This window comes from Styela clava, chromosome 11 (assembly GCF_964204865.1).
Source record: "Styela clava chromosome 11, kaStyClav1.hap1.2, whole genome shotgun sequence".
NCBI classification, from domain to species: Eukaryota; Metazoa; Chordata; class Ascidiacea; order Stolidobranchia; family Styelidae; genus Styela; species Styela clava.
Window position 1 is genome coordinate 12,045,181 of NC_135260.1, and position 26,324 is coordinate 12,071,504.

Below are 26,324 nucleotides of genomic sequence, written 5' to 3' on the forward strand. Positions count from 1 at the left end.
TTCTGTGGCATCTGCTCTGCAGCTGCCGCAAAACCATGGCGGTATTTCCATACCATGTCCGCTACGGCCAAACTCATGGCAACTGACTTTTTAGCTGCCACAAACCAATGTCGAGCTCATTGTGGTGTATATAACACCTCAATGGTCGAGCTGCCGTTACCGCGGCAGCAAGGTGAAAACCAATGGCAGGTAAAATTTTGCTGCCGTAACCGCGGCAGGTGGGCCGTAAAGACAGGGCTGTCTCAAATATTTGGTAAGTTGGAACGTTTTTCTTATGGATACAGTTTTGATTGATTTGGGGTTAGGGTTAGGGTTTAAGTAGATATAATTCCACGTGATATACTTACATCAGGAATTTTTATAATAAAATAGGATAGGATAGGATAGGATTTACATATTTATCCCGGGGGAGAGGAAAGCCGATAAGACGGCTTATCCATATGGCGAACCACGGCCTCTCGTCCGGTTATCATTCCAAGTCGGGTATGGGATTAGTTTTTACTGTATTGTTTGTTTTCGGAAGCATGGACTTGGTGGTGGAGGAAGCCGTAACCGACCAGCGGTTACGTGAACCACCCAACGACGGCGAGGAGTCCAGCAATCCTCTCGCACATAACCATCCCTGCATGGGATTCGAACCTGCGAACCCACGCAGAGTAATTAGAGGTGCGGTGGCGAGCGTATTCCTAACGCTTAGCCCGTTGAGCCACACCGCCGCGCCCATCTCTTTGTTTAATATTTTGGTCTTATTGGGTGTTGATTTATCGAGTTTAGTTGGACGGATTTAATCTTAACTTCGTATATGCTGACCATACCACCGAGCCGAGTTATCAGAAAAACATCTGCGGAAAATTAATTTTTCAGAAGAATATTCATTCGTTTTGCTGCTGCGAGAGTTTGGTCCGAATTATTGAGCATCTTTTTTTTTATTCAAATGTGTAACGATCGCAGGTTTAAAACACTTAGTTAGAATCACTTATCACCCAGAACAATGGACTGAATTAATATCTAGCACACCATTCTAATTTCATTATCATGCGTAATTAGACAACAACAAAAGCACAGCAATTTAGGTTATAGATAGTACAATTCAATAGAACTTCAATGCTCAAATAGTAGGGAGTAGGGACAATGGTTTTTGTTTGAGTAGCATGCTGTTCAATTTATTTCCATTGTTGCTACCTATCACCGAATCACACTTTTTCTTCTGCTCATCCCAGGATACCATATAATTTTATTATTTTAATTTACATTGGAAAATCCATGACATGGTAAAATGGCTCCTCTTTTTAACTTATCATTCCCTATCCCACTGTACCTTTATACCATGCTAATCTTCTGGCTGAAATGCAACCATAATAGGTTTTGTGGAAATGCTTTTTATTAATTTTTTTTTTTTTTTTTTGAAACTTCATTGGTTTTGGCTGAATCCAGAATTCCAAAAAAAACCTTACAATAGTGAGTCATTTGATACATACCTTTATCATATTTCACCAAAACCTGTAGGGTCACATTTTGGCCAGAACAGCCATAGACCACTTATAACACTGTCGCCCTTGAGTGGTGCATACCATATATGTACACACCCTTTAAACTTGACCATTCCCGCGTTTTATAGTATGTGGTATCATCACTCAATGGTATTGTACATTCATCCAAATTCTTAATTTTTTTTTTTTTAAATTTTTTTTATTACTATATTCATATGCAGTGTGTTTCATGTTGTGTTGTGTCTCTATTTATACATGTTGTTTTGTCTAACAAACTCCTTTGTACAAACAGTTTTGTACACTCCACACATATCCCTGTTGCCTCATCCACCCACCCTCCTTGCACAACTGCCTGTATAAAGGACCATATTGTACATATTTGATTTACCCTATTATAATTTATATATATCAAAAGGGGGGTATGCCGCACAACTGTGTTTTAGGCCAATATGGTCTTGTGCATACATCCCGTCTTCAGTATTTATAATTACTTACTCTTTTATATTGCTTTTACGAGACGAATAAACATACATACATACATACATACATACATACATACATACATACATACATACATACATACATACATACATACATACATACATACATACATACATACATACATACATACATACATACATACATACATACATACATACATACATACATACATACATACATACATACATACATACATACATACATACATACATACATACATACATACATACATACATACATACATACATACATACATACATACATACATACATACATACATACATACATACATACATACATACATACATACATACATACATACATACATACATACATACATACATACATACATACATACATACATACATACATACATACATACATACATACATACATACATACATACATACATACATACATACATACATACATACATACATACATACATACATACCACACAGCGATAGAACCCTGGACCCAAAATGGCGGGTGTGACGTCACACACCCGCTTATAACGTTACCAATGCATATGCTCACTTATAGTCACTTTGACTGAACCACATAGATCTATAAATAGAGTGCGCTTCTCTCTCATTTCCGCGGGATCCTTTGAACACTCTCTCGTTTTGACGATATGCTTCCGAGTTTTCCTAGTCGCGTAATGCATTTCTTATGAGATTTGACAGAAATCAATTATTTGCGTCAATTTTTCTCGCATATTCTCCTGATCATGACTCGTTTCTCATTATATATCAAACGCTAATATATCCCTGACCAACATACGGTGCTAATTTTGGTAGTTTTATAAAATTGCTCAAGTTGTGGTTAATAATATAGCCAAGGTATCAGTCTAAATCGGTATGTTAGTCGTTGGTCTAAATAAATCGAACAAAAACGACCACAGAACATTAGCCAAGATGGCTTATAGGAATCGCTTCCCCGTTCATCTGTATTTGGCCATGTTTTACCGCCTCAAGTATTTTGCGTGGCTATCTCAATATCATTGCGTGGCCTGGTTCCGTAGTACCCGAGCTATGAATAAATAAATAAAACTGAAGGGCGCTCTAGAAGTGTGTGTATCAATATGGAGGTAACTAATATAGTTCGCCTACTTTACATCAAGGTGTGTGAAGGGACCGAAAGACATATTCACTTGGCTAACACACACAGTACCCGATATATTAATAGAACCAAAATAGGAATAAAGGTATAGCCTGACCCCAACCTGGTACACAGATTACGGGAGCTGCGCTTCGCACGATACCCAAGACTTGGGTGAAAGTTTCCCCGTGGAGGATATTGCATTTTTATGATATCAGGCAAAAAAATTGTTTCCACTTATATCTATTGTGTAATCGCCTGAACAATCAAATTTTTTCAAGAACGAGATCCACACCGGACTCTAAATTCCCAACTCGAATATAATTGTATTTGAATACCCACACAGTGTCGCATATAGATCCATATGCGGCCCACTGGGTACTGAAACAGACGAAATACTGGCCAAAACCATATGCAACACGAAGAAACTTTGGAAGCATAAATGCCAAGATGGCGGCGATCAAATGATCCCGCGGCGAGACAACGCAAAACGAGAGAGAAGATCGTTCCATGTATTTCCAGTTCAATGGACTGAACCAACCTTCACAGTATTGTGCTTTGAGGTTTTTGCGCAGAGTCTGCGAGACTAAATTTTAAATTGCCGGATCGGAATCGAAAAGCGAGTTTGTTACTAATTCGCACCTAAACACCCCAAAAAGTGCAGAAAAACAACAACAAAGGAGCTGAAAATCAGAAACGTGCATACACTTTTAGGTGTAAAAACGTGAATTTTCACTAGTTATAGAATGTACGGTGGATGAACGGAGCGCTATTCACCCCACTAACAAAGAAATACTTCTGACACATTAGCGATACCATGTAAATTGTAAATATTATCCAACGTGCGATACGGTACAATACGATAGGATTTACATATTTATCCCGAGGAGAGGAAAGTCGATACGACGGCTTAACCATATGGCGAACCACGGCCTCTCGTCCGGTTACCATTCCATGTCGGGTATGGGGTTAGTTAGTTATTGGTTTTCGGAAGCATAGACTTGATGGTAGAGGAAGCCGTAACCGACCAGCGGTTACATGAAGCACCCAAAATAGAGAGATAAGCTGATACATATTTTTATCTCATTCCACCAAAACGTTTTGCTAGAATAGCCATATTTTACCAAAGTCACTATCATCCTTGAGTAGTCCATACCAAGTACGCGTAAGAAATCGAACACTAACACTTACTTAAACATGACCAACGACTAACGAACACGACCATTCCATACCACATTTATATTATATATGTGGTACCATCACTCAAGGGTGTTGTATTTATATCCAAATTCTAAATTTTAGTATTATTTATACATGCAGTTTATTTCGTGTTGTGTTATGTTTCATTTATGGATGTTGTCTTGTCTTACAAATTCCCTTGTACAAACAGTTTTGTATACTCCACCCTTACCCCTGTTACCACACTCACCCACTCTTCTTGCACAACTGGTATATAAGAGACCATATTATATATATGTATTCGATTTATTTCTTTTTGAAATTTTTCGAAGGGGGTGCATGGCGCACGTTCGTGTTTTAGGCAAATATGGTCTTGCGCATACATCCCGTCTTCAGTATTGACGATTTATCTACGCTTTTGCTGCTTTTACGAAACAAATAAACATACACACATACCCTACGACGGCGAGAAGTTCAGCAATCCTCTCGCACATAACTTCCTCTGCATGGGACTCGAACCTGCGAACCCAAGCAGAGTAATCAGAGGAGCGGTTGTGAGCGTATTCCGAACGCTTAGCACGATGAGCCATACCGCCGCGCCAACGTAGTAGGCTACTTAGGAGGGTGGTTCACGTAACCGCTGGTCGATTGCGGCAGAAACAATGCATAACGACAAGACGTATGTTTTGTAAAATTTATGGTTACGGCTTCCTCCACCCTCAAGTCCATGCTTACAAAAACAGATAACTAACTAATCCCATACTAGGGTTGGGATGTCGGGGCCAGATTTTGAAATCCCGATTTCGGGATTGAGCCGTATAATCCCGGGGTTTCTCGGAATTAAGTAAAACATTGAAACAACTTGCATGACAATAAAATCACATATTTATTTCATGTTATATTGACGCAGAAATATTAAAGAACCTAGGGCAGTGCCAGTGCTTCCCAACTTTTCTTTATATCGCGGCACATTATTTAGCTCTTTTAATATTTGCGACACACCTATCACAAAACCAGAACATTTTCTACCCATAAAGAGTGCGATAGTCGAACGCAAACAAATGGTTAAATATTATAACTGTCTTCTTACATTAAGGGCCCGTTCACATATGTTCACACTATTGCGTTGATGCACCTTCAAACCTTGTTTGTTTAACCTAATCGTGCGTTGCTGCGTTCATGTAAACGAGAGCGTCTTCGGAGCACCTCACATTATTGTGAAAGTTACGCGGCCGCATGGGTAATACAATTCAAAATGTTTCTCCCATTGCAATCATTCAATAGCGTTATTGTCGACACTTGCGAGAGAAATGAAAGTGGCAAATAAGCTGAATTTCATTATTATCATTTTCACGCTTATAGCCTTTAGTTTATAATATTATTACTGATTTTACGTTGTGTAAAGGCGTAGGGAGCGGCCCAAACCTTAGCTTGATCTCCATCGCACCATCTTTCTCAGATTGCCTGATCTTCACTTCCAACAACAAATGCAAGGGAATCAGAATTTACCAGCACAAAATTGATATTTTATACCTCGATCGTCACAATTCTACAGCATCTTACGGATAAATACTATTACTTTCTGTCTTGAACCTTCCTCTCCTATCTTTTTTAAAAACAAATTGGGTCCATAAGTTGATGTACTATCAAGCACGGCATGAGATCTAATCTGGATTGTCCGATCAAAACAATATGAACAAACAAAACATAGAACTTAAACCACAGTATAGTGAATGTAGGAATCTTTATGCTCGACTGCTCCAAAAAAAAGAAATCAAATTATTATATAAGTCGAAATTTGCCTCTCATAAGGGCAGCATTGAGGCAGTGTGGATAACAATTAATTAACTAATCGGTAAAACAAATGCTATGGAATATTTCTCGATATTTCTGAAGCTTTCGAGCCATTGACCATTCTATTCTTCTAGGTAAGCTCTATCAAAATAGAATAAAAGGGATCCCACTCAATTGGATCTGGAGCTACCTGCATGCCAGAAAGCAAGTCGTACAATATGACAATTCATTCTCTACTAATATTTTTGTCATGAAGCACGGGATCTTTACTTGGCCCATTATTCTTCCTAGCTTATATAAACGACATGCCTAGGCGTTTGGACTCATCTGAGTCAATCATGTTTGCTGATGACACAGACTTGATTCTCTGTGGGAAAAATCTGGAAGATCTATACAGAGTTGCGAACCGAGAACTATCCAACATTCACAGTTGGATGCTGACTAATAAACTATCTCTTAATGCCAACAAGACTAAATTTGTACTATTCCATCCTAATAATCATAAAAATTTGAATTGCTCAAAATATTTATCAATCAATGGCAAAGAAATTGAAAGAGTGAGTGAAATAAAATTCTTGGGAGTTATCTTTGATGAAAATCTATCTTGGAAATTACAAATTATCCATGTTATTGGCAAAACAGAAAGAAATTTTGCAATTGCTGCCAAGGTTTCCCAGTGTGTCAATCAATCGGCTTTACTAGCAATGTTTCAATCATTATTACTCAGCCACATCCGATACTGTTGCTCAGTTTGGCTCCATGAAAACAAAAAACTAGTCTCAAAATTGCAAAGTACTTGTAATAATTTTTTAAGAATTGTCTTTAAGAAAAAATGATATGAAAGTGTAAACCATTACTTCAAATCACTAAATATACTTAAGATTGAAGATATGACGAAATTTGAAGTATTGTCATTAGCTTATGACTTTCATAATAACGCACTACCAAACTGCTTCGACGACATACTTATCAAAAATACCTCCAACCGAAGTAGCTACGATTTGTTCCTACCCTTCATGAGTAAATCTGTGTGCCAGCATTCCCTGTGTTTTAATAGACCCAAACTTTGAAACTCTCTTCCATCAAATTTGAAAACATTGAAGTCTAAAAAATCTTTTCGAAAACAAGTTAAGTCTTATCTAGTCTCCGAATATTAAAAATTACTGTTTCAAACACTCACTGATACGTGTTAATAGTTTCGAAGCAATCGAACCTAAAAAAAAATGAATATCTTTCTGACAATCCATGACAAAAAGTCGGGACACTCCTCACTTGCTCTTTGTTTTTTGTCAGCTATGAACAGCTATAGAAATCCTGTTATAGTTCCTGCAGCTACTAACTACTGTGACTAGGTGTGCTGTGTAGCTCTTTTATACCTGCTTCAAATTGTAATTAGTCTTGTTTCGATCGCAATCTGGTGAGGGCATTCTTATCACTGTATATATATATAAATGTTGTTTGCTTTGTCAGATGGTAACTGACATACTTGGATGGTATTTTTTTATGAATAGCTGTTCACTTTCCGACAATTGCATGGTTATGCTTCTTTTCTTGGTGTGTGATAAATTTTTAATTTTGTGTTGGTGATTTTAATTTGATGTGGTTTTCTTCCTCTCAATGTAAGCATGCACTTTATGTTTAGGTAAGCTATTGCTGTGGAGTTGACTTGTTGACCAAAGTGTATATAGTGTGATATGATCAAAGTTGAGTGTTTTTACATGGTGTGACAATTGTGTCCCTAACAGAAATTGCTTTTGGATTCTCCAAACACCAATATAAAGTGATCATAATTTAATGATCAATACCTCCTGAAATCAATTCAACAATTTCATTTATCTTCTAATAATTAATAGGTTAACATATATCCATATATGCAATCTTTTAAACACCTACTCGCAGATCGTTTTTTAGACTACGTCACAATCATCGAATGACGTGAAACCTGCGGCCGTCGTGAAAAAATAATGCGGCCGTCCACATACAAAATCCTATAAACAAAAAAAGTTTAAAATATAGGATTTGGCGGCTATGCTGGCGTATTTTGAAGCAAAACAGAAGCACTGCAAAAAAGTCAGATGACACAATGCGTCACAATCTGGATGGTGTATTTCAGTGATTTCCCTACACCCCCCCCTATAGGGGGTGAACACCCCCCCTAAAATTTCAAACACCCCCCCTAATTTTGAGGTGCGATTCCACACTGAGGGGTTATAAACCGCAGTCTGCGGGCCAATTACGGCCTTTGAGTTTTATATACCGTCTATTGTTACATCATTATCACAGTTTAAGCACGTTTATTTCGTAACATTTGAATTATTCCGGTATCTTATGTATACGTATGGGTATTAGGATTACACACTGCAGTATTTTAGATATCAGCCGTATATTAAGAAAGCTTAAAGATGTCACAAAACGAAAACTAGGCACTGAAAACAGACGTTTTTTAGATGAATGACAGCGTTTTTATTTCTTTATCGAAAAGAATCAAACTTCAGCGATTTGTCTTCTTACCAACAAAATATTTCAGTTCTGAAGGAATACAACATTATGCGACATTATGATCAGTTGACGAGCTTATTTCAAAATTTAATTCATACAAAAGTCAAACAAACATGTTCAAAAAAATTAGAAATATGTAACAAAACAAGCCATAAGTAGCCATTCATACAATGCCAGATTAGCAAGTAACTTCATTAGTCACTATCAGTTGCAAATTACTTGTTGAAACGTAGTAGTATATATTTACGGTTGAAAGCCGTGCTTGTTATCTATTCCCCTGGAATTCTATCAGCTAAATAATATAATTATTGATTTCATTACATAACAAACTGCGATGCTAGGTGTATCTAAAATCAAGCTTAGAGCCTATTTTGATGCCTATTTCTCAAAATTTTCTCAGGGCGCTTGAGCGCGCCCTGAACCCCAGCCGTGTCGTCCCGCGCTTTTCCTCGCTTCCCTTTTATGGCCCTACAATTTCATTCTGCTGTGGATTTTGGCTCGCGTCAATCAACTTGGGGGCCCCCATGTACATCGTTTCTTAAATACATACCATTTTTTTAAGAATACAAATAGCCTAGTTTTATCTCTAATAGCAAATTATTTACCACCCCCTACATTTTGAAACCCCCCCCCCCCAAAAAGAAAAGCTGGGGAACATACTGGTGTATTTGCTGTTGGGATTTCCATTCACGGTCCATATTGATCCCGCGTTTGTGCAACCAATATGCAACTTGCTGCAATATATCTGCTCAAGAATAGGTCCACCGAACTAAAAAAAATCCGTTTAAAATGCGAATATTATACTTCCAAGTAGTCCTACATACTTCATAATTGGACAGACTGCACCTCGCATGGGTCAAATACGCGGATATGACGTCATAAAAGCCAAAAATTTCACGCGCCTTTGGCGCGCTAATCAAACCCCTGGAGGCCGTGTTGAATACAATTGCAATTTGGCCGCCAATAGCAAAAAGGTTGTACACCCCTGCCCTGATCTAATTATATTATACTTAAACTGTTACCAGTAGTATTTAATAATTGATATAATCTGGACTACAATTTGGCATTTACTTTGGTGAATGAAAACGTTTAGCCCACCTCTTCATGCACTCAACTTTGGTTGGGCAATTTGGCATTTGACTCCAATTATAATCAGCTTGGCAAAATAATTTTTTTTTATTGCTCACTCATGTTTGGGAATTTTTATTAAAATGGTGTGGCAAACAATTCTTATTATTTTTTACATTTCATCTATTATTCTAATTTATGTGTTTCGTTTTATTTATTTTTTGTTATCATATAATTTATCTAAAGCTTCTCTCTTTTTTCTAATTTTATTAATCCCCCATGGTTGTGTGTGTGTGCGAGTGTGAATGATTTGATTTAATAGTTTTAGGTGAGTGAACACGTAGGCCACTTCTTTTTGGCAATAGGCTACTTTCCACCTTATATTCTGTACGTTATAAATCTTATCCAAGGTTTTGTTTACTCTCCTGATTTCATAATCATTTTTTTAAATTTGTTTTTATCAACCATTTTATCGCCTTTTTGCTGATTATGGAGTCGAAATAAACGTATCTTATGTTTTGTCCCCGGGCTATGGCCTGCGACGCGAACAACAACTCAGAATTGTTCGGACCAACTCGTTTTGTCCTAATTAAAAGAATCTGATTTAAACCCGATTATTACAACTAATAATACTATTAGCCCGAACTCAATCAACTTGATATGATTGTCCCTACACGCTCGCCACCGCACCTCTGATTACTATGCGTGGTTTCGAATCCCATGCGAGCGTGATTATGCGCGAGAGGATTGCTGAACTCGCCGTAGGATGGTTCACGTAACCGCTGGTCGGTTACCGCTTCCTCCACCATCGAGTCCATGCTTCCGAAAACAAATAACCGGCTAACTAATGCCATACCCGATATAGACTGATAACCAGACAAGAGGCTGTGGTTCGCCATAAGTTTAAACGGTCTCATCAACTTCCCCTTCCTCAAGGTATTACGCTTTTTTTAGAAACTCTCAATGGTGAAAACTCCTCACTATCTGGAAATGACTCGTGATAATCACTGGAAGAACAATCACTCATGAAAAAAAACTTTATATCTGAAAACAAGGCCGAGCCTATAATAATACTATACCACAAAATTAACAACAAAATGGTAAACCGAAAATAGATTTTTGCAATAAACACAAACACTAATGATTTATTCTACATTGAAAGGCAAATAAATATTACGCTAATATTGAATGCAAATTTGCTGCATTTTGTCGCAAAATATCCCCATCAATGGTATAACTCTCAATGCAAGTTTTTAAATCATCTTTGCTAAGTAAATACACGTCAACATATGTTCTAGCTCGTACAGAAAATGAAACACAAGTCTGTAAAACAAAATATTGATCAAGTATTAACGAAAGGACTGAGGCGTTGAAATCATAAGGATCAATTACCAGAATCCATCTATAACTTACTGCTCTAAGCACACATTCTGATAAGAAAGTTTCTCCGTCCATCATCAAACGTATGGGAATGTTTTTTCCTTTCTCATCACGTTTGAATATTTCGGCCACTCCACGATGTATAACAAGCATGTCGCTACGAACATCATCCTGTGAACGAAAACAGAGGTAAAACTTAGCTCATCACATTAATACTGTTAAGTACTTTTGGACTATATCAAAAACAACCACTGCTTAATATGGAAAACATCATAAATGCGCTCGCCATACAACATGAACATATACCTGGAGGCAAATATAGTCGCTTGGCATGTACGAGACAGATCGCATCAACGAACAAACATGGCGAATGAAATTTATCGAACATCCATTGAACAATTCATTCCGTTCTACATCACTTCCAACTAATTGATACATGATGTCTGCTTTCAGGCTGTTTTAAACATAAAAACAGTAGACAAAATCTTGTATAGATAGGAAATTCAATATCATAAAATAAAAATCTCGCTGAAGTACTTTTATGACATATGATATGCTACGTACATTGCATTAATTTACGAATACATTAAGATCAAACCTGTAGCACAAATCGTTGAAAAGTTCAGAAAATTTTGCTCCCTGATTTTTCATCCAAATATAATCATAATATTGTTCAATATGATCGAATATAGTTTTATCAAACTTCATGTCCGTCATATATGTTTTAACAGCCTGTGAACAATATGGATTAAGGCAGTTTAATTTGATTGAAGTTAGACGAAAGTAAATAAAAATGTTAATTCATATTTTTTTACCAATAATATGACATGAATGCAACAAAAGATATCTTTTTGAGATCTCGGAACTCACATTGACTTGTTCTTCATACCATACTTTTCTTGCATCGTCATTGGCTAAAGTAGCAGCAAGCATACTCAATATGTAACCGATCAGTACTTTCCCAGCAACCATAACACACATTGCAAATGCAATTTCAGTGGCAGTTTTAGGCCTGATGTCTCCATAACCAGTTGATGTCATCGTAGCAACAGTCCAATAGCATCCATCGACCCATGGTAACAGCTCTTCACCTCTAACGCCTTTATTCTTATAGTCTATTTAAAAAAATGTACCAAATTGAATACTCCGTAATCATAGCAAAACATGGACGTTAGTATAGTAAAAGAAAGTTATATACTTATCATATGTTAAACAATGATATTTAATATTGAATTTTATTCTGAATAGCTTTAATAGTAAAATCCTCCTATTCATTTTATTAATTAAATTGATGAAATCTATAAAAAGGTCAAGTTTATGGATACCAGAATTTCGAATCAAATCAATAGACAATGGTCAATGAGTTTATTTCGTCATACAAGAAATCACAAATAATTCATATTCAGAGACGAAGTATTATACATTAGAATATCATATTTAATTGTAATTGACAGGGAGTCAAAGGACCAGAACCGGTCATCATGAGTCTGCGACACCAGGATATATAACGAGTCAAAAATAGGAATAGAAAAAAAAATTGACACAAAGACAACTCTTAATTGTCACGGCGCATCTCATCTATCTGGCTCACCAGTCGATATATAGTTGTGTAAACTTGTGGACGTTTGTTTATGATCGCTGTTTAAGTTAATTTTTTTGAGCTTGTAGGTGATACCGATGGCTCTCTAGTTATTTTTTTCCCCACATGCTCGATATGTGCGTCCCATTTTAGACCAGAATCAATAAATATTAAAAGGTATTTATTGACAATTCACAGTTTATCTGATGCTTTTGGGAAGTAGTTATCAATCATTTAATCGTATACATTCCTCTCTAAAGTTTGAATTGATTTATGATTTGAAAGGAGATCTGTGTGATTAGGAAATAATTTTGTTAATAGGTTGGAGCATTGGTTGAGATCATCAATATATGCTAGCCTAATATTGGGGCTAAACAGGATCCCTGCGGGACGCCGCAAACTATTGGTAAAGTTTTTGATGTCACGTCGCCAATTTTACCAAATTAAACTCGGTTTGTTAGGTAGCTTTTAGGAGTGATTGGACTAGTGCTAGTCCACGAAATCCATAGTTAGACAGTTTATAAAGTAAGATTATGTGGTCAACAATATCGGATGCCTTTTTTACGTCAATGAAAACGGGAAAAACAAATCTCATTATTCTCTAATCTGTCATAGATTAATGTCAAAAATAGCATGGTTTGTTGAATAGTTGTCCCTAAATCCAAATTGTGAAGGCTATTACTTTTACAATTGCTAGAAGGCTATTACTTTTATTTATTTCTAAATTTCGTGTGAAATCTGATATTTCGTCCTAAATTTCGCTGTATTGATTTATCCACGGGACACTGGTTGTCCGGTTTGATTCTATAAATTCCCGCTAGAGAGCGATTTATTGCCACAATACAAAGTCAACACTATTATAGTAATAATACAATAATGAAAATATTTCAGCAGTGATTGATTATTGCTTTGTGCGGGTCGATGTGCAAGACCGATTAAAGTCATCTAGGCTGCCGACCCTTGTGTATCTGCTGTATATAAGCTCAACATGGCATAAATAGTAGGTACCGTACCATAGCGGGATGCAAATGAGATTATAATATATAAACTTTAAATAAGATGAAGAAATGAGTGAATGAGTCGACAATTTGATGGTATTATGAAAGTTGTCATAACTCTGGGATTTTTTGAGGGTACCGGTAGCATCAAAGGTAAGGACTGCCTTGCTCTAGGTAACGTGTCCATATATTTGAGCATTGCTATCTTGTTTTATGTATGATGTCGGTGTATATATGATCAATTAATGTGCAAGATGAGTTCGAAACCCTGGTAGGTCTCGTGATGTGTGCCGTGAAATACGAAGATATCATATTCATGTATTCAGATAAGGATTTGTTCGAGGAATTTTTAAAAGATTTAGATTGAAATTCCCAAGCAGGATGAACGGTTTCGGGGTCGAATCCCCCCCCCGCACCTTTTGAAATTTCTGAAAAGTGAAAAAGTTGCAATTGCCTTCTGCTAAAATCGCTGTTCGTTTTCATCAACGCGGCATGTTATTTATGTCGTGAACGCCCTTTATATTGGTGTTTATTCTCTTTAAATCACAAATTTGTGCCGCGGGAACAACGATAATTATTTTATTTTTGTACCCGCACGGAAATGTGAAAACTGAAAAAGCGTGCAATCGCCTTCTGCTAAAATCGCCCATGTTTTCACCAGCGTGTTATTTAGGCCGTAAACGCCCTTACGTCGGTTTTTATTCTTTCTAAATCATAAATTTGTGCCACGATAGACATGATAATTATTTTATTTTTGTACTTTGCACGGAATTGTGAATTCGTGAGTTATTATACGTTCATCGGTGGCGAGGTTCTGAAGACAAAAGAAGGAGTAAAACCGCGATCTAAATTTGATTGAAAAGCGTTATTATAAAATACTGAAAATAAAACCGTAAACAATATAAGTTTTGTTTTGAGTCCCGCGACAGTCTAAAAACGCTTTTCTAGTCGCAAAATTTCGTGTGCCTACGGCGCACATTATGTTTGGTCGCCGTTTAGGAACATACCGTCACTAAAATCGAAACACGGTTAATTGTGGGTGGGATTTGCCTATTATCCATTACTTTAAAATTGTCGTAGAAAATTTTCGTGTTATTATTAAACAAGGTTGAAAACGCGATTTTTTCCCGGTTTGTGATGATATATAAGATAATTAATCCGAAGTATATCCATCAATTTTTATTGTACTGAAAAAAATTTTACTTCATGAGAATTTACAGCAGCAGATTTACGGATTTTTCAGGAGGTTTTATCTTTTATGAATATGTATTTTTGATTTAACGATATACTTCATATGCATTTTCATTGTACGAAATAAAATTGTACCTTTCGGGATTTTATATCAGTTATTGACATTTTTCCAACGGCGATAACGAGTTGGCAAGATTCCAAAAATACCGATTAAAATTAAATACACAGTTTATCTCATATTTTTATGTCCACCGATCGCCGTGGCATTTCAGAGAACTAATGTTTTAATTTTGACGTAAGAAGAAGCAACTGCGAGTTACGTCGGATACAATTAAACTAATATATAAAGACATTTTAGAATTTTGTATTTGTCAGGGATTGAATATTTCACGCGACAAGAATAATCATTGTACGCTGAAAAGACCTCCCTTTAATTAGCGCGTAATGCGAAGACTGTTACAGACCGCAATGGAAATTTAAGATTATGAACCCCCCCCCCTCCTTTTGAAAATCCTGGCTGCGTGCCTGCCCCTCCAGCATTTGTATTAAAAGGTTGGTGAATGAAATTGTTTTCCTGAATGTTAATTTGTGGATTCTCACTGATTCCGATAATATTAAGTGGGTGTTTGAATTACGACGGGAGATTTACTAAAGCATCAATATTTTTCTGGATTTACCGAATATTTAGATTTTAGATGAGAGAAAGACTGGATTTAGAGGGCATTTCATCTATTTCAATAGTCATGAAAAGTTTGTCATAGAGTCAAAATTTGGATCATCTTCTAGACATCGTTGTTGAGAGCCAATTGAATTGGAAAATATAGCTTTATTTACATGTTGTATGGACAATTGAGTGGGGCGCAATATCATTGGTTGCAAAATTCATATAAAAGGTTTCAAGGTTTCAAACAGAGGACAAACTAAAAATAAGATTCATTTACTATACAGGATATATGACATTGGTTACTTAACGAAAGCATTACAGTCAGTATTTTCAATGAAGAATTATTTATGTTCCTACATCCTTGATGAGTATTGGTCTGAATGGGTCATTCTTCTTGACCATGTCACCTTCCTCTTGCTTGATAAACAATAGATGTCTTGTGGAAACTGATAAATTTTCTACTACGAACATGTTGGTAGGGTATCCAGAGTCTTCAGGAATAAGTTTCAAGTTTCTTTTATTTTTAGTATTTGGCTAATAATTTTTCTGTTGAAAAATTTGATAATTATAGGAGGAGGTCTTTGAGTCTTTACATCGGCCAATGTTGATTGGTTTCTATTTCTGGCGTTGAAACTGTATAAATTGACTATATCTGTTAATTGATGTCGATTTGAATAGAAGAGGTTGTTGAGACTGGAACTCCATGAAATTCCAGGTTGTAGAGCCTGAAGTGCCTTTATTGCTTGTGTTGGTGTTCGGCATAATACTGCAAGTAATCATCAAGTCAATAGATACGCTCTTCGAAAATTTTTGGTTAGAGGATGTAGTATCTTTCAGTATTTCAGGATTTTGCAAAATCCAGTCGAATTTGTTTGATTGGTAATCATGAATCTTTTTTATCTCAGATATGTCATTCTGTATTTCGAACCAAGATTCAATATTTCTACGATTTTTGTAGAGATACCTTTGAAAGATCAGATCTATCATTCAGGAATCGTTCTATCATAGTAGGCAGCTGCACTTTCATTGAATTAAATATGGAAGAATGGAACACTGGCAGAAATGAGCTCGAATCGATCAACCATTTGCCTGTCGATGATGATGACCCTGGCATGCTTGAAATCGCCTCTGATTTTGAGAGTTCCATTGGACTGTTTTTTTTTATTTGATGATTGCTTTTTTTCATAGTTTCGTTTTTTATTTCCACTCATGGTGTTAATAAATCAAGATGTATTAAATTTTATATTTAAAACTAGGTCAACTCTAGTTTTAAATCTTAATCAAACAACAATAACCAACATCAATTGTGAGCAAATTCAGAAAAAATGGCTTGATTTGATCCAAAAATGTAATAATTTGGATAACACGAGGCGGTCGTGTGACGCAGCAGCGCTGTGTTTACATTGACTAAAATCCCTAACATATTAGGTAATTGATACATTCAATGTGCTTTATCAATAACTTTATTCATTCTTCAAGTTCAATATTATTATTTAATCACAACTTATACTAAAGTTCTCCCAAATTTAAAGAAAGTTATCAATATAAAATGTTATACTAAATTGAATCTGAAAAATTTAAGTCGTAACATTCTGATACGAAAATTTGATTCAAAAAAAAAATATTCAAAACTTACATCCTTGGTTAACACTTACCAGTCAAAGGCATTGTTGTCCAACTCAATTCAACACAACTTCCACCAGGACAAGCAACGAAGTAGAAGACAGAAGAAAAAAAATTGATGATATAGAAAAGCACAAGAACAAGTTTGTACATTCTGACTAACAATGTGCTGAAAAAGGTTACATTTCTCTATTGTCTGCAGAAACAAATTGCAAAGAAAAATACAGCAAAGATATAAATGATATACTCTTTCTGTAGATCTCGTTCCCACATAGCCAATATAGTGAAAAATTTCCTCATCCTAAGAACTCTATTCAATCGTAGATAAGACAATATCGTCAACTTTCTTGTGTAGGTCTAAGATATATAAAATTCTTGTAACATTTCAACAAGATGAAAGACAAAACCTAGGAGACATGAAGCAAAAGTGTTTAATAAAGATTCACACTGACCTCACTCATTGTTCCACCAATTGGAACAAAATGCATGAAAACTTCAAAAGGAAAGTTTGTAACACAATCAATAAAAAATCTCCTCCAATCCTTCCCATAATGTGCATGAATTTTTTCCAAGGTTTCAACAATGTCTCCCATTTTGTCAAAGTAACTTGTGTGGAAACATATCACCATGTCAATTGCAAACCTGTAAATAATAAAAACATAAGAATATTGAGACAAAAGTTTTCAAATAAAAATGAAAGAATTCGTGCACCTAGATCCCAAATGAAGATGAAAATTTAAACCAAAATGACTATTGAGTCCAAATATTCAAATAAACTTACCATACATCCATGAGAAATATAGAAGTATCAATTCCAGAATCGTGGGTAAGGAAGCATGCTTGATAGACAGCCAATGAGGATGAAAGAAAGGCCAAGATAACTGTGCCATGATCCCATATTTGTGCAAATGTTGAGTTACGATCTATTATCTGTATCAAAATATATTCTGTTGAAAAATTGCAGTTTTCTATTTAAAATTTGAATACACAATAAAAATTATTTTGAACCAAATATAGTAATATTTAAGGTTTATAAGGACACAATTCTGTTGCTTCACTTTTCACTTGCTACACTTTTCTTAACTACTTCATGTTTTTATGTTTGCAAATTTGGATAATTATCATTTAGAATACAGACATACATAATTTCAATCTTTTCAAGTTATGAAATGAGAATGACATCTCAATTTCAAAAGGGGCAACACTTAATGAATCTTTCCACTGTTATTCGTCTTGCTATACTGAAACAAGATGGATTATTAACACCCACCAAAGTTCTGTATTCAATTGAAGAAAATAGGTAATTTAACCTTAGAAAAGAAGAACTTATCTTGACCATCATTCCTGTTACCCTTTTCATCATAAACATTCGCATTGGAGAATTGGTCAGTCATGCTCTTGCGTCTGACATAGCTAGTTGAGGTTGTTCCTTTGAGTCTGCGATCCTTAGTATTGATACATTTGTGATAAGACCATAAATTAGTGCAGAATAATACAACAGAATTTCGGAAAGTGTATGATCATCAATAATACCAAAAACATATGTATGAAACAAAATAAACCCAAAGCCACTTTCCAGTTTTCGAGTTATCTATTTAGTTTGAATCAGTATGCATGTTGCATTGCATTATACACACAGAAGTTATACTACTACAATACTACTACACTTACAAGGGCAATGTTGGTCATGATTTCCCTGAATTGAGGGTGTCTATCAAGAATATTATTCAAATCTTGCTTGTTGATAACACTCAAATCACAATTAGTCATAGCGACAACTGTTGCAGTACGAGGAATTGAAGAGAATAAAGCAATCTGGAAAAAAATAAATGTATGGTTTCAAGTGGTGCCATAATACAGCAATGCATACAATAAAATAGTTTTTCCTTAATACAGATTATAACTGAGGATTCTCAAAAATTTCAAAGAAATTCCATTTTACTCAAATTCTTACTTGTGATACAACATACTTTAAGGTATATTTACAATATAACCTTTACTAAACGCCGAGCTCTGAATAAACGCAAAAATAACTTTTTCTGTTGGAATTTCCCGATGCATTAGAAGCATGGCAAAGCCAGCCATTGACTCTCCGAATCCACGCTAGTCGAATTCAGAGATCTCATAACAAGCAGAATTTGGTGATCATTGGTCATCAATCTGCTTTCGTTTGAAATTTCTAAAATAATTTTCATATGTGTTATCCTATATGTGGTGTAAAAGCATTGAGCATTAGACAGCACCCTATTGTGTAGGAATCTTTTGATAGCAGAATAACTGACAATCGATGCGTAATGCCAAGTATGCTGTTCAGTATACATAAATAGAAAATAAAACCTGCATTCATCATCCTGTATCTAAATTCATCTAACAGCAGCGACTCTTCTTCTTCTATCTGGTCCAAAGAGTGGGCGATGGCAGAATATAATGATTGACTCATGTTTTTCCACCCATTTGGTTTCACAAAGTGTTGTGTATGTCGACTTTGTGGAAGGAGTGCTATGACAGCATTCTTGAAAATTCCTGTGCTGTTAATAACTGCCCGTACTCCACAAGAAGAGCCTTGCATGTTGGCGGCACCGTCATATCCCTGCACTACGGGCTTGGCCAGACAAGTAGACATGTTCGACGAATCCAAGAAAATCCTCCCGAAGGGTGCAGACATTGTGCTCATCCTGAACATATCTCACACAAACAGAAAATTGTTCAATATGTCTAAAATAAATTGTTTCATCAGCAAGCACGGTGGAACAGTTACTTTTACTGAACTTATTCACAAGGATCTTTCGGACTATTTTGCTGCACAGTGTGATGATCTCATTTTGGATTTGCGGGCTTGGGTACAAGGTATTTAAAGAAGCATTCTGAACATAATTCAAAAAACCTTGATTCCAGAGGAAATTCTAAATCGCGGAAGCGCACAGAAATTCCCCTTCGTTAACTTTGATTTCAAAATTTGTCAGATTTGACAAAACTCCATGGTCTATGTGACCTCTTGAGGCTATACTTTAATGCCCGCAGAACACTTATTCTTGATGCGAGTGCCCTTCTGTTCCCATCAGATTGCTGAGCTCTTGCAGAGGTCATTTGACCAACAACGTTTCTGGTAGTGTAAGTTTTGAGGAAATTTTCGGCACGTAATTGTGCTGTGACATGGGTTTGGCCTTAAGTGCATTTCCTTAAGTGCATTTAACAAGTTTTGCAAATGCTCGTTGATAAGCTTCTGCAATTTTGACCCTTTGCCATCTTCGTTTGGGGTGCATGCCAGCCATTTGAATTTCTTCAGCCACGCTCGCTGGAGGGGAAGATGGAAGTCTTTGCTTGGGACCCAACGGTTAGTCAAATAATCGTATTTCATTCGATCATCAACATTCGATTCACGCATGAATTTACCAATATTCAAAGGAAATTTAAACTTTTTTCACTTTCGATTCGGATTCTGTTGTTGAAGGGCGATCCATTTCTTTAGACCTCAGTTCGTCTGTGGATTTTGAAATATTATGAAAGGAGGGTACCTGTCCTTGGTCATTGCTGCCCCCTGATCTTGTAAAATATGAAGCTATATTTCTCTGTTTGTTACTCATTTTGGAAAAGCACTGCTGCATGCTACGCTGTTTCTAACGACAATCTTATTGATATCAATCTTGTAATGGGGAAACGCCGCTTGTTGTCTAAAGTAGAAGCCACATGATTGTGACCAAATAAGGTAATTCATTCAGTCCACAATATTTATTTTAGCACTTGTTCGTGGCGAATCCTGACATATTCAGTTTCAATTTCTAAAAACAATCTTCTGTACCACATACAGTATGGCAATTTTTCGTAGGCTCGGATAGCTTTTTAGAACACCAATTCTCTTGAAAACTCGTTACAACCTAGCTGTTACAGTCTAACTTGGCAATAGCAAATTTCGGAACCCTTCCCTTCAAAAATTCCTGGCTACGCCACTGATAAAAACCACACCACTTTTTGATAGTACAACCCATAAACCGTCCATATGGAAAAATATAATTCAGTGAACACAATATCTATAAACTATAGTTCTATATACTACACACAGATCATGAGTGATATAATCCCAGGCTGTTTATCATAATGTTCATGGTTATAGGATGTTTAGCTAATAATTGATATTATGTAGACCAGTGGTTCTCAAACTTCTTTGTGATGTGACGCCTTCAAAAAAGATGCTCAAGTTGCGACTCTCCATAAAAAACGTCGTAATACCTTTCAATAAAAGACCTTATTGCAATGAGTTTATTTAAACGAACAAACGAAACTTGACAAAAGTCAGTGAAACAGCAGGAAATATATATGAAATCGCAAAAGGGATGACAGTGAGCAACGCTCTTTTTACCAAAGAAAGATCATCTTTATCCAATGAAATTCAGAAACTCATTACATTTTCGGAATTCACTTTCTTTTTATATCGATTCCGTTCAACAGAATGGCGAAAAAAGCCGCAGTGTGTTGTTTGTAGCATGATTTTGCCCAAAGCGAGTTACCTAAAGGGCTAAGCGGAATTAAGCAGCATCGCACCTCCTGTTGCAACAAAAACCAAGGCACTTTTCACCCCAAACTTGAATAATACAAAGTCCAAGTAGCTTTCATTATACTTGCGAATTTTCTTTATAGACTTTTCTTGTTCAGTATCATTTTTACGCTTGTAAATTTCTACAGTGCAATTTCATATTTATACTTTTTCTACGCACCGCAAAATAGGTACAATTCCGCAAATGTGGAAGAGTTTTGCGACGCCCTAGCAAAAATGGAATAACACCCACCTCGAGAACCGCGGATGTAGACTATCTACAAAATTTTCAGAATGTGTTACCGCAAGTATTAAATTCTCACCTCTCCAAAATATTGTCCTGGTCCAAGCACACGTTTCACTGTTACATCATCTTCTTCAAGTATGGCAACATTACCTCGCTGAAGAAAATACATATCTTCTCCAACACTATTCAGACTGGAAATGCAAAATATAACTGAAGATATGGATATTGCTCAACATAATCTCAAATGTTTTGTTTACAAATTTACCATAATGATGAAAATTTGAGCAAAATTTTTACATAATTCATTTTTCTTTATCGAACCAAATTAACTAATATTATAGAACATGGATAATTTTTCACGAAACATGTCTCTAGCACCATTTAACTTTTTTTACAATATAGAAACAATACAGCACCTGAATATGATAGTTTTTGCCAGGAAGATTTGTGGATGGATGTACATAGATAGAAGATTGAAAAATCGATTCATATCCTTTTCTGATATATTTGAGCTATGTATTGAAAAAAAAAGTTGTCCAATATTTGTATAGTAATGAAAGGTTGGAAGAGGTAGCTGAATACTATGCAGCTAACTAGACCCAGAAACAAAGGCGAGATTACCTTTTTGATAGATGTATATATGAGCTAAACATGATAAACAAATAACAATGTCATAACTATCGTGATCGATATGCCTAAAAATCAAAATTTCTTTGAGTGACACGATTAAACTTCATTTTAGTTACCGGTAATTCATAAATATTACTTCCTCACTTTTCAATAGTGTCTGAAGTCTGGAAAGATTCTCGAATCATTTCATCATACATACAATGGCACAGGCGAGCTCTGATGTTTGGAGGGAGGCCTCGGAATAAATCATTTGGGGTAACACCTCCTGTTCTATTCCAAAGGTATGAGTAGAAGTCAATAACCTAAAGTAAAACTTGAATTGAATACCAGTAATATCCAATACAAGTCATAGATAAAAAATTACGATGAGATTTTCAGATGACTAAAATACTGAAAACATATTCCATTTCGAACCTGCTTTGTTGTCTCTTTTGAAACATGATTCAGCTTGAAAAATTTTCTAATGTCCATCATTCGCTTTTTGAAAACAGCTCTAGTTGTATCATCCATTTGAATGGTGGCAGCAATATCTCCCAGTATAAGAGCATAGTAAATGATTCCTAAGTACATCAGTATAGCGCAAAATAATTTCTCGATCTGAAAAAGATAAATAAGATTTACCACCTCACCTAGTCACTTCATTAAGCTCACAAACAGATATACACAGATTTAACCGAATACACATAACATTGGCTATTGGTATGAAGCAGTGAAGCTTGGGCAGGACATTATAGAACAAACACTATAGATATCCAATTTGTCACAAATATGATACTCGAGTCATATACTTGTGATGTATCAAACATTACAAAGACCAAAAAATCCCAGGTTTTAAAATATATCGAACTAAAGAATGAGTTATTTTTTGTTTGAAAAGAAGGTTTCAGGGACCACAATCATGCCTGTTATTAATCTTGGGTCTATTCTAGAGCTCGACCGATATCACTTTTGGCACCGATATATCGGCTAACTAGTGGCCGATAACCGATATTAATATAAATTAATTTTGTGAGCCACAAATGGGCTTTAATGATGTACCTTGTGCGTCTGTAGCTTCATTTGATATATATTATCATTGCAGTAAGACTTTTATTTAACTACCGTAACTCCAGTTAATGCTTGAACAAATATTATTCTGTAACTTTTCCTGCGCCTTCAATATCAGTCTAGCCTTTTCCAGAAGAAAGAATTGTTAATCTGACGTTTTTAAATATAACTATTAGCATATGTTAAGGGAATTGGAAAATTATAAATTGATATATTTCAAAGTGAATCATTATAATGATGAAATCCTTTGATATTGTGATAACGTATGTGCAGTTACATGTAAAATACTGCTGATGTTTTAAATAACTATGTTTTCAGAGACTCTCAATACCTTATTTCCGTTATAATGGATTAGGGTTTTTTTTTTGTCTAATTCTCAGCAAACCATCATTAAAGATAAAACTGTTACCCGAGAAACGCAAAATCAAATTTGGGAAGGTCACAAATTCGGAAATATTGGTACTTTGATGACATTCTTTTTTTTAAGCTAAATATACCTTTTTTTCGTGATAACTCATCAGCTTGAAATCGATTCCATTTATTGAACTACCATTTACAGTTGATACTAAATTTGCCTTTTTCTCATTGTGTACTCTCTCAAAAATGTAACTTCCGATAATAACTTTTAAGTTATGACCATGCATGGAATGAATGATGAATCATATGCTACCGGGGAAATAGGATATTGCTACACAACGCAAAATGAAAGGGAGATAAATATTGTGAAACCAGTTATACAGTCGAGTATTGCCGATATGATATATGGGCAAAGACGCAATATTGGCCCGATATATCGGTCAAGCTCTAGTCTATTCATTCAAACTCTATACATGATGAATGAATTATCAATTGCCTGAGTAGTTCCCTGTTAGATAATACTGTCAGAGAACAGACCTGACCAAAATCATATAAAGTAATATAAATGCAGTATCATGTGAAGCAAAACATATCAGTTTTTATGGAAATCAAAATAACATGACTTGTATCTGGCCAATTGTACAGAAAAGGTTTCCCCCACCCTTGGTATCCAGAATAATAATCTATCAACTTATTTCTGGTTCAAAAGAGAAATTAATATCAAAATCCTCTTCTATTTCTAAAAAAATTTGACATAGAATGTGCCAACTTCTCTGCAATAATGGAAATGTTTGTCTCTAAACAGGAGTTTGAGCAGAATAAATTGTAGTCAATGACTTCAAGAACCATTCTAAAACAATTGCTTAAAATACAGAGTGTCCATAAAGTCCCTTTACAATTTCAATTAAATGAAGTAAAAATACTTGAAAATTACGGACTGAAAAAAAAACCTGGTCAAGATATATTAAGAACTGACTTAATACATCTATGAAGGTCAAAAAATATATGGTATCAATAAATTCCTTTTGCAATTCTAAAAAAATTCAAAACTGTAAGAACACCCTATATCAGGGTTTTCCAAACTTTTTGGGTCGCGGACCACCGTTTGTGAATCTTATTTTGTGCGGACCCCAATCCTATGACGTATCAATTTATGTGCCTAACCAAAAAGATAGGATGTATTTTTTGACGAAATAAAACTCATGAATGTCTGAATCAATACATACTAATGTTGAATACTGGCAGGCTAATGGCAATTCGATGAGATTATGATCTATTTGTATATGTTTGAGACTCTTCCCATATCGTTGCAGTCATCATGGACCCCAGTTTTGTGAAACCCTGCCCTATATTATTCCATCAAAAAATCAATGTCTTAATGCCAAAACAACAGGTATAACATACACTGGCTGCAGCAACAACATCTCCATATCCTACAGACACAAGTGTGGCTGTAACATAGTATAAGCTGAGTAGATATCGATGAAAGGTACTGTTCACCAAGTCTAGTGCAGGGAACACATCATCTATGATAGCTTTTCCAACCCACGATGCTTTTGGAACAGAGAATGGTCCAGCTGCACCAGTCAGAGTTATGTAATCAGTGTTGTTACTGTTGTCAACCTGACAAAATAAATTAGATCTCCCTTAACAATAGAAAATACAACGAATTATACAAATATCAAGTCTTGCGACCAGTTTGTCATTTTTATTTCTACTGCTAATTGAACTAACATATAGGACAAAACAGCTTAATTTATGCGCCAAGTTGATATTACAAACCCTAATTTGTGGTAAAACATTTAACTGTTATACAGCCTTCAAATAATGAACAATAACTTCCCACTTAGTAAAGACCTGAGCTCTGGTTATTTCAATGTGAATGAAAAGATCTTTGCATTCAATATATTTTGGCACTACCCTTCTGTTTTTTTACTCCCCAAAAAATACTTTGGCTCATTCTGTTCTCAACAACTTCTTAATTTTTTTGTATAGGACGCAAGGTAAAACAAGGTGACTTAGGCCTAAGTTGCACTGAACAGGTTCTTAGAGATGTAGGTTTCGGACATTTTATTTCTTATGTTCATGCCCATCATATTGGAACTTAGGCCTATTCTGTTCTTGAATTCTACAAAATATTAAGGTCCTAAATCCAGCTAAATTTTTTTTTACTGAAAAATTCAGGATTTCAAGACCACCATCTCGTAGAACACGACTCAAAACCCCAAAATATTGAAAAAAGTGAATTTCCCAAAAATGTGACTTAAACCCTATCTGTTCTCATCCGGTGATATACTGATTGACGAAGAATGCCTTTGTGGCCTAAAAATATATCACAGAATATTCAATTTCCAACTGACAAAATCTTCAATCCTGAATCAGAGAAAGAAATAGATTTAAAAAATGTCTATTGTGATCCAACGAGAGAAAGAATGCATTATTTTC

At 35.6% G+C, this 26,324-nt stretch overlaps 1 protein-coding gene across 3 annotated transcripts in view; it reads right to left on the reverse strand.

Annotated features, from left to right (window-relative positions):
- Positions 1-10,728: 10,728 nt before the first annotated feature.
- Positions 10,729-26,324, reverse strand: part of LOC120347090 (uncharacterized) — a 39,092-nt gene continuing 23,496 nt past the window's right edge. For all 3 annotated transcript variants that reach the window (XM_078117687.1, XM_078117688.1, XM_078117686.1), the window contains 16 exons: positions 25,284-25,502; positions 22,890-23,072; positions 22,620-22,777; positions 22,262-22,357; positions 21,922-22,036; positions 18,739-18,882; positions 18,378-18,512; positions 17,849-17,997; positions 17,520-17,709; positions 17,315-17,424; positions 17,100-17,236; positions 11,883-12,127; positions 11,611-11,744; positions 11,319-11,466; positions 11,046-11,183; positions 10,729-10,955 (listed from right to left, as the gene is read on the reverse strand). In XM_078117687.1, the coding sequence (XP_077973813.1) occupies positions 10,806-10,955; positions 11,046-11,183; positions 11,319-11,466; positions 11,611-11,744; positions 11,883-12,127; positions 17,100-17,236; positions 17,315-17,424; positions 17,520-17,709; positions 17,849-17,997; positions 18,378-18,512; positions 18,739-18,882; positions 21,922-22,036; positions 22,262-22,357; positions 22,620-22,777; positions 22,890-23,072; positions 25,284-25,502 (2,451 nt within the window). In that variant the 3' untranslated portion in view covers positions 10,729-10,805. The remainder of the gene's footprint in view (positions 10,956-11,045; positions 11,184-11,318; positions 11,467-11,610; positions 11,745-11,882; positions 12,128-17,099; positions 17,237-17,314; positions 17,425-17,519; positions 17,710-17,848; positions 17,998-18,377; positions 18,513-18,738; positions 18,883-21,921; positions 22,037-22,261; positions 22,358-22,619; positions 22,778-22,889; positions 23,073-25,283; positions 25,503-26,324) is intronic.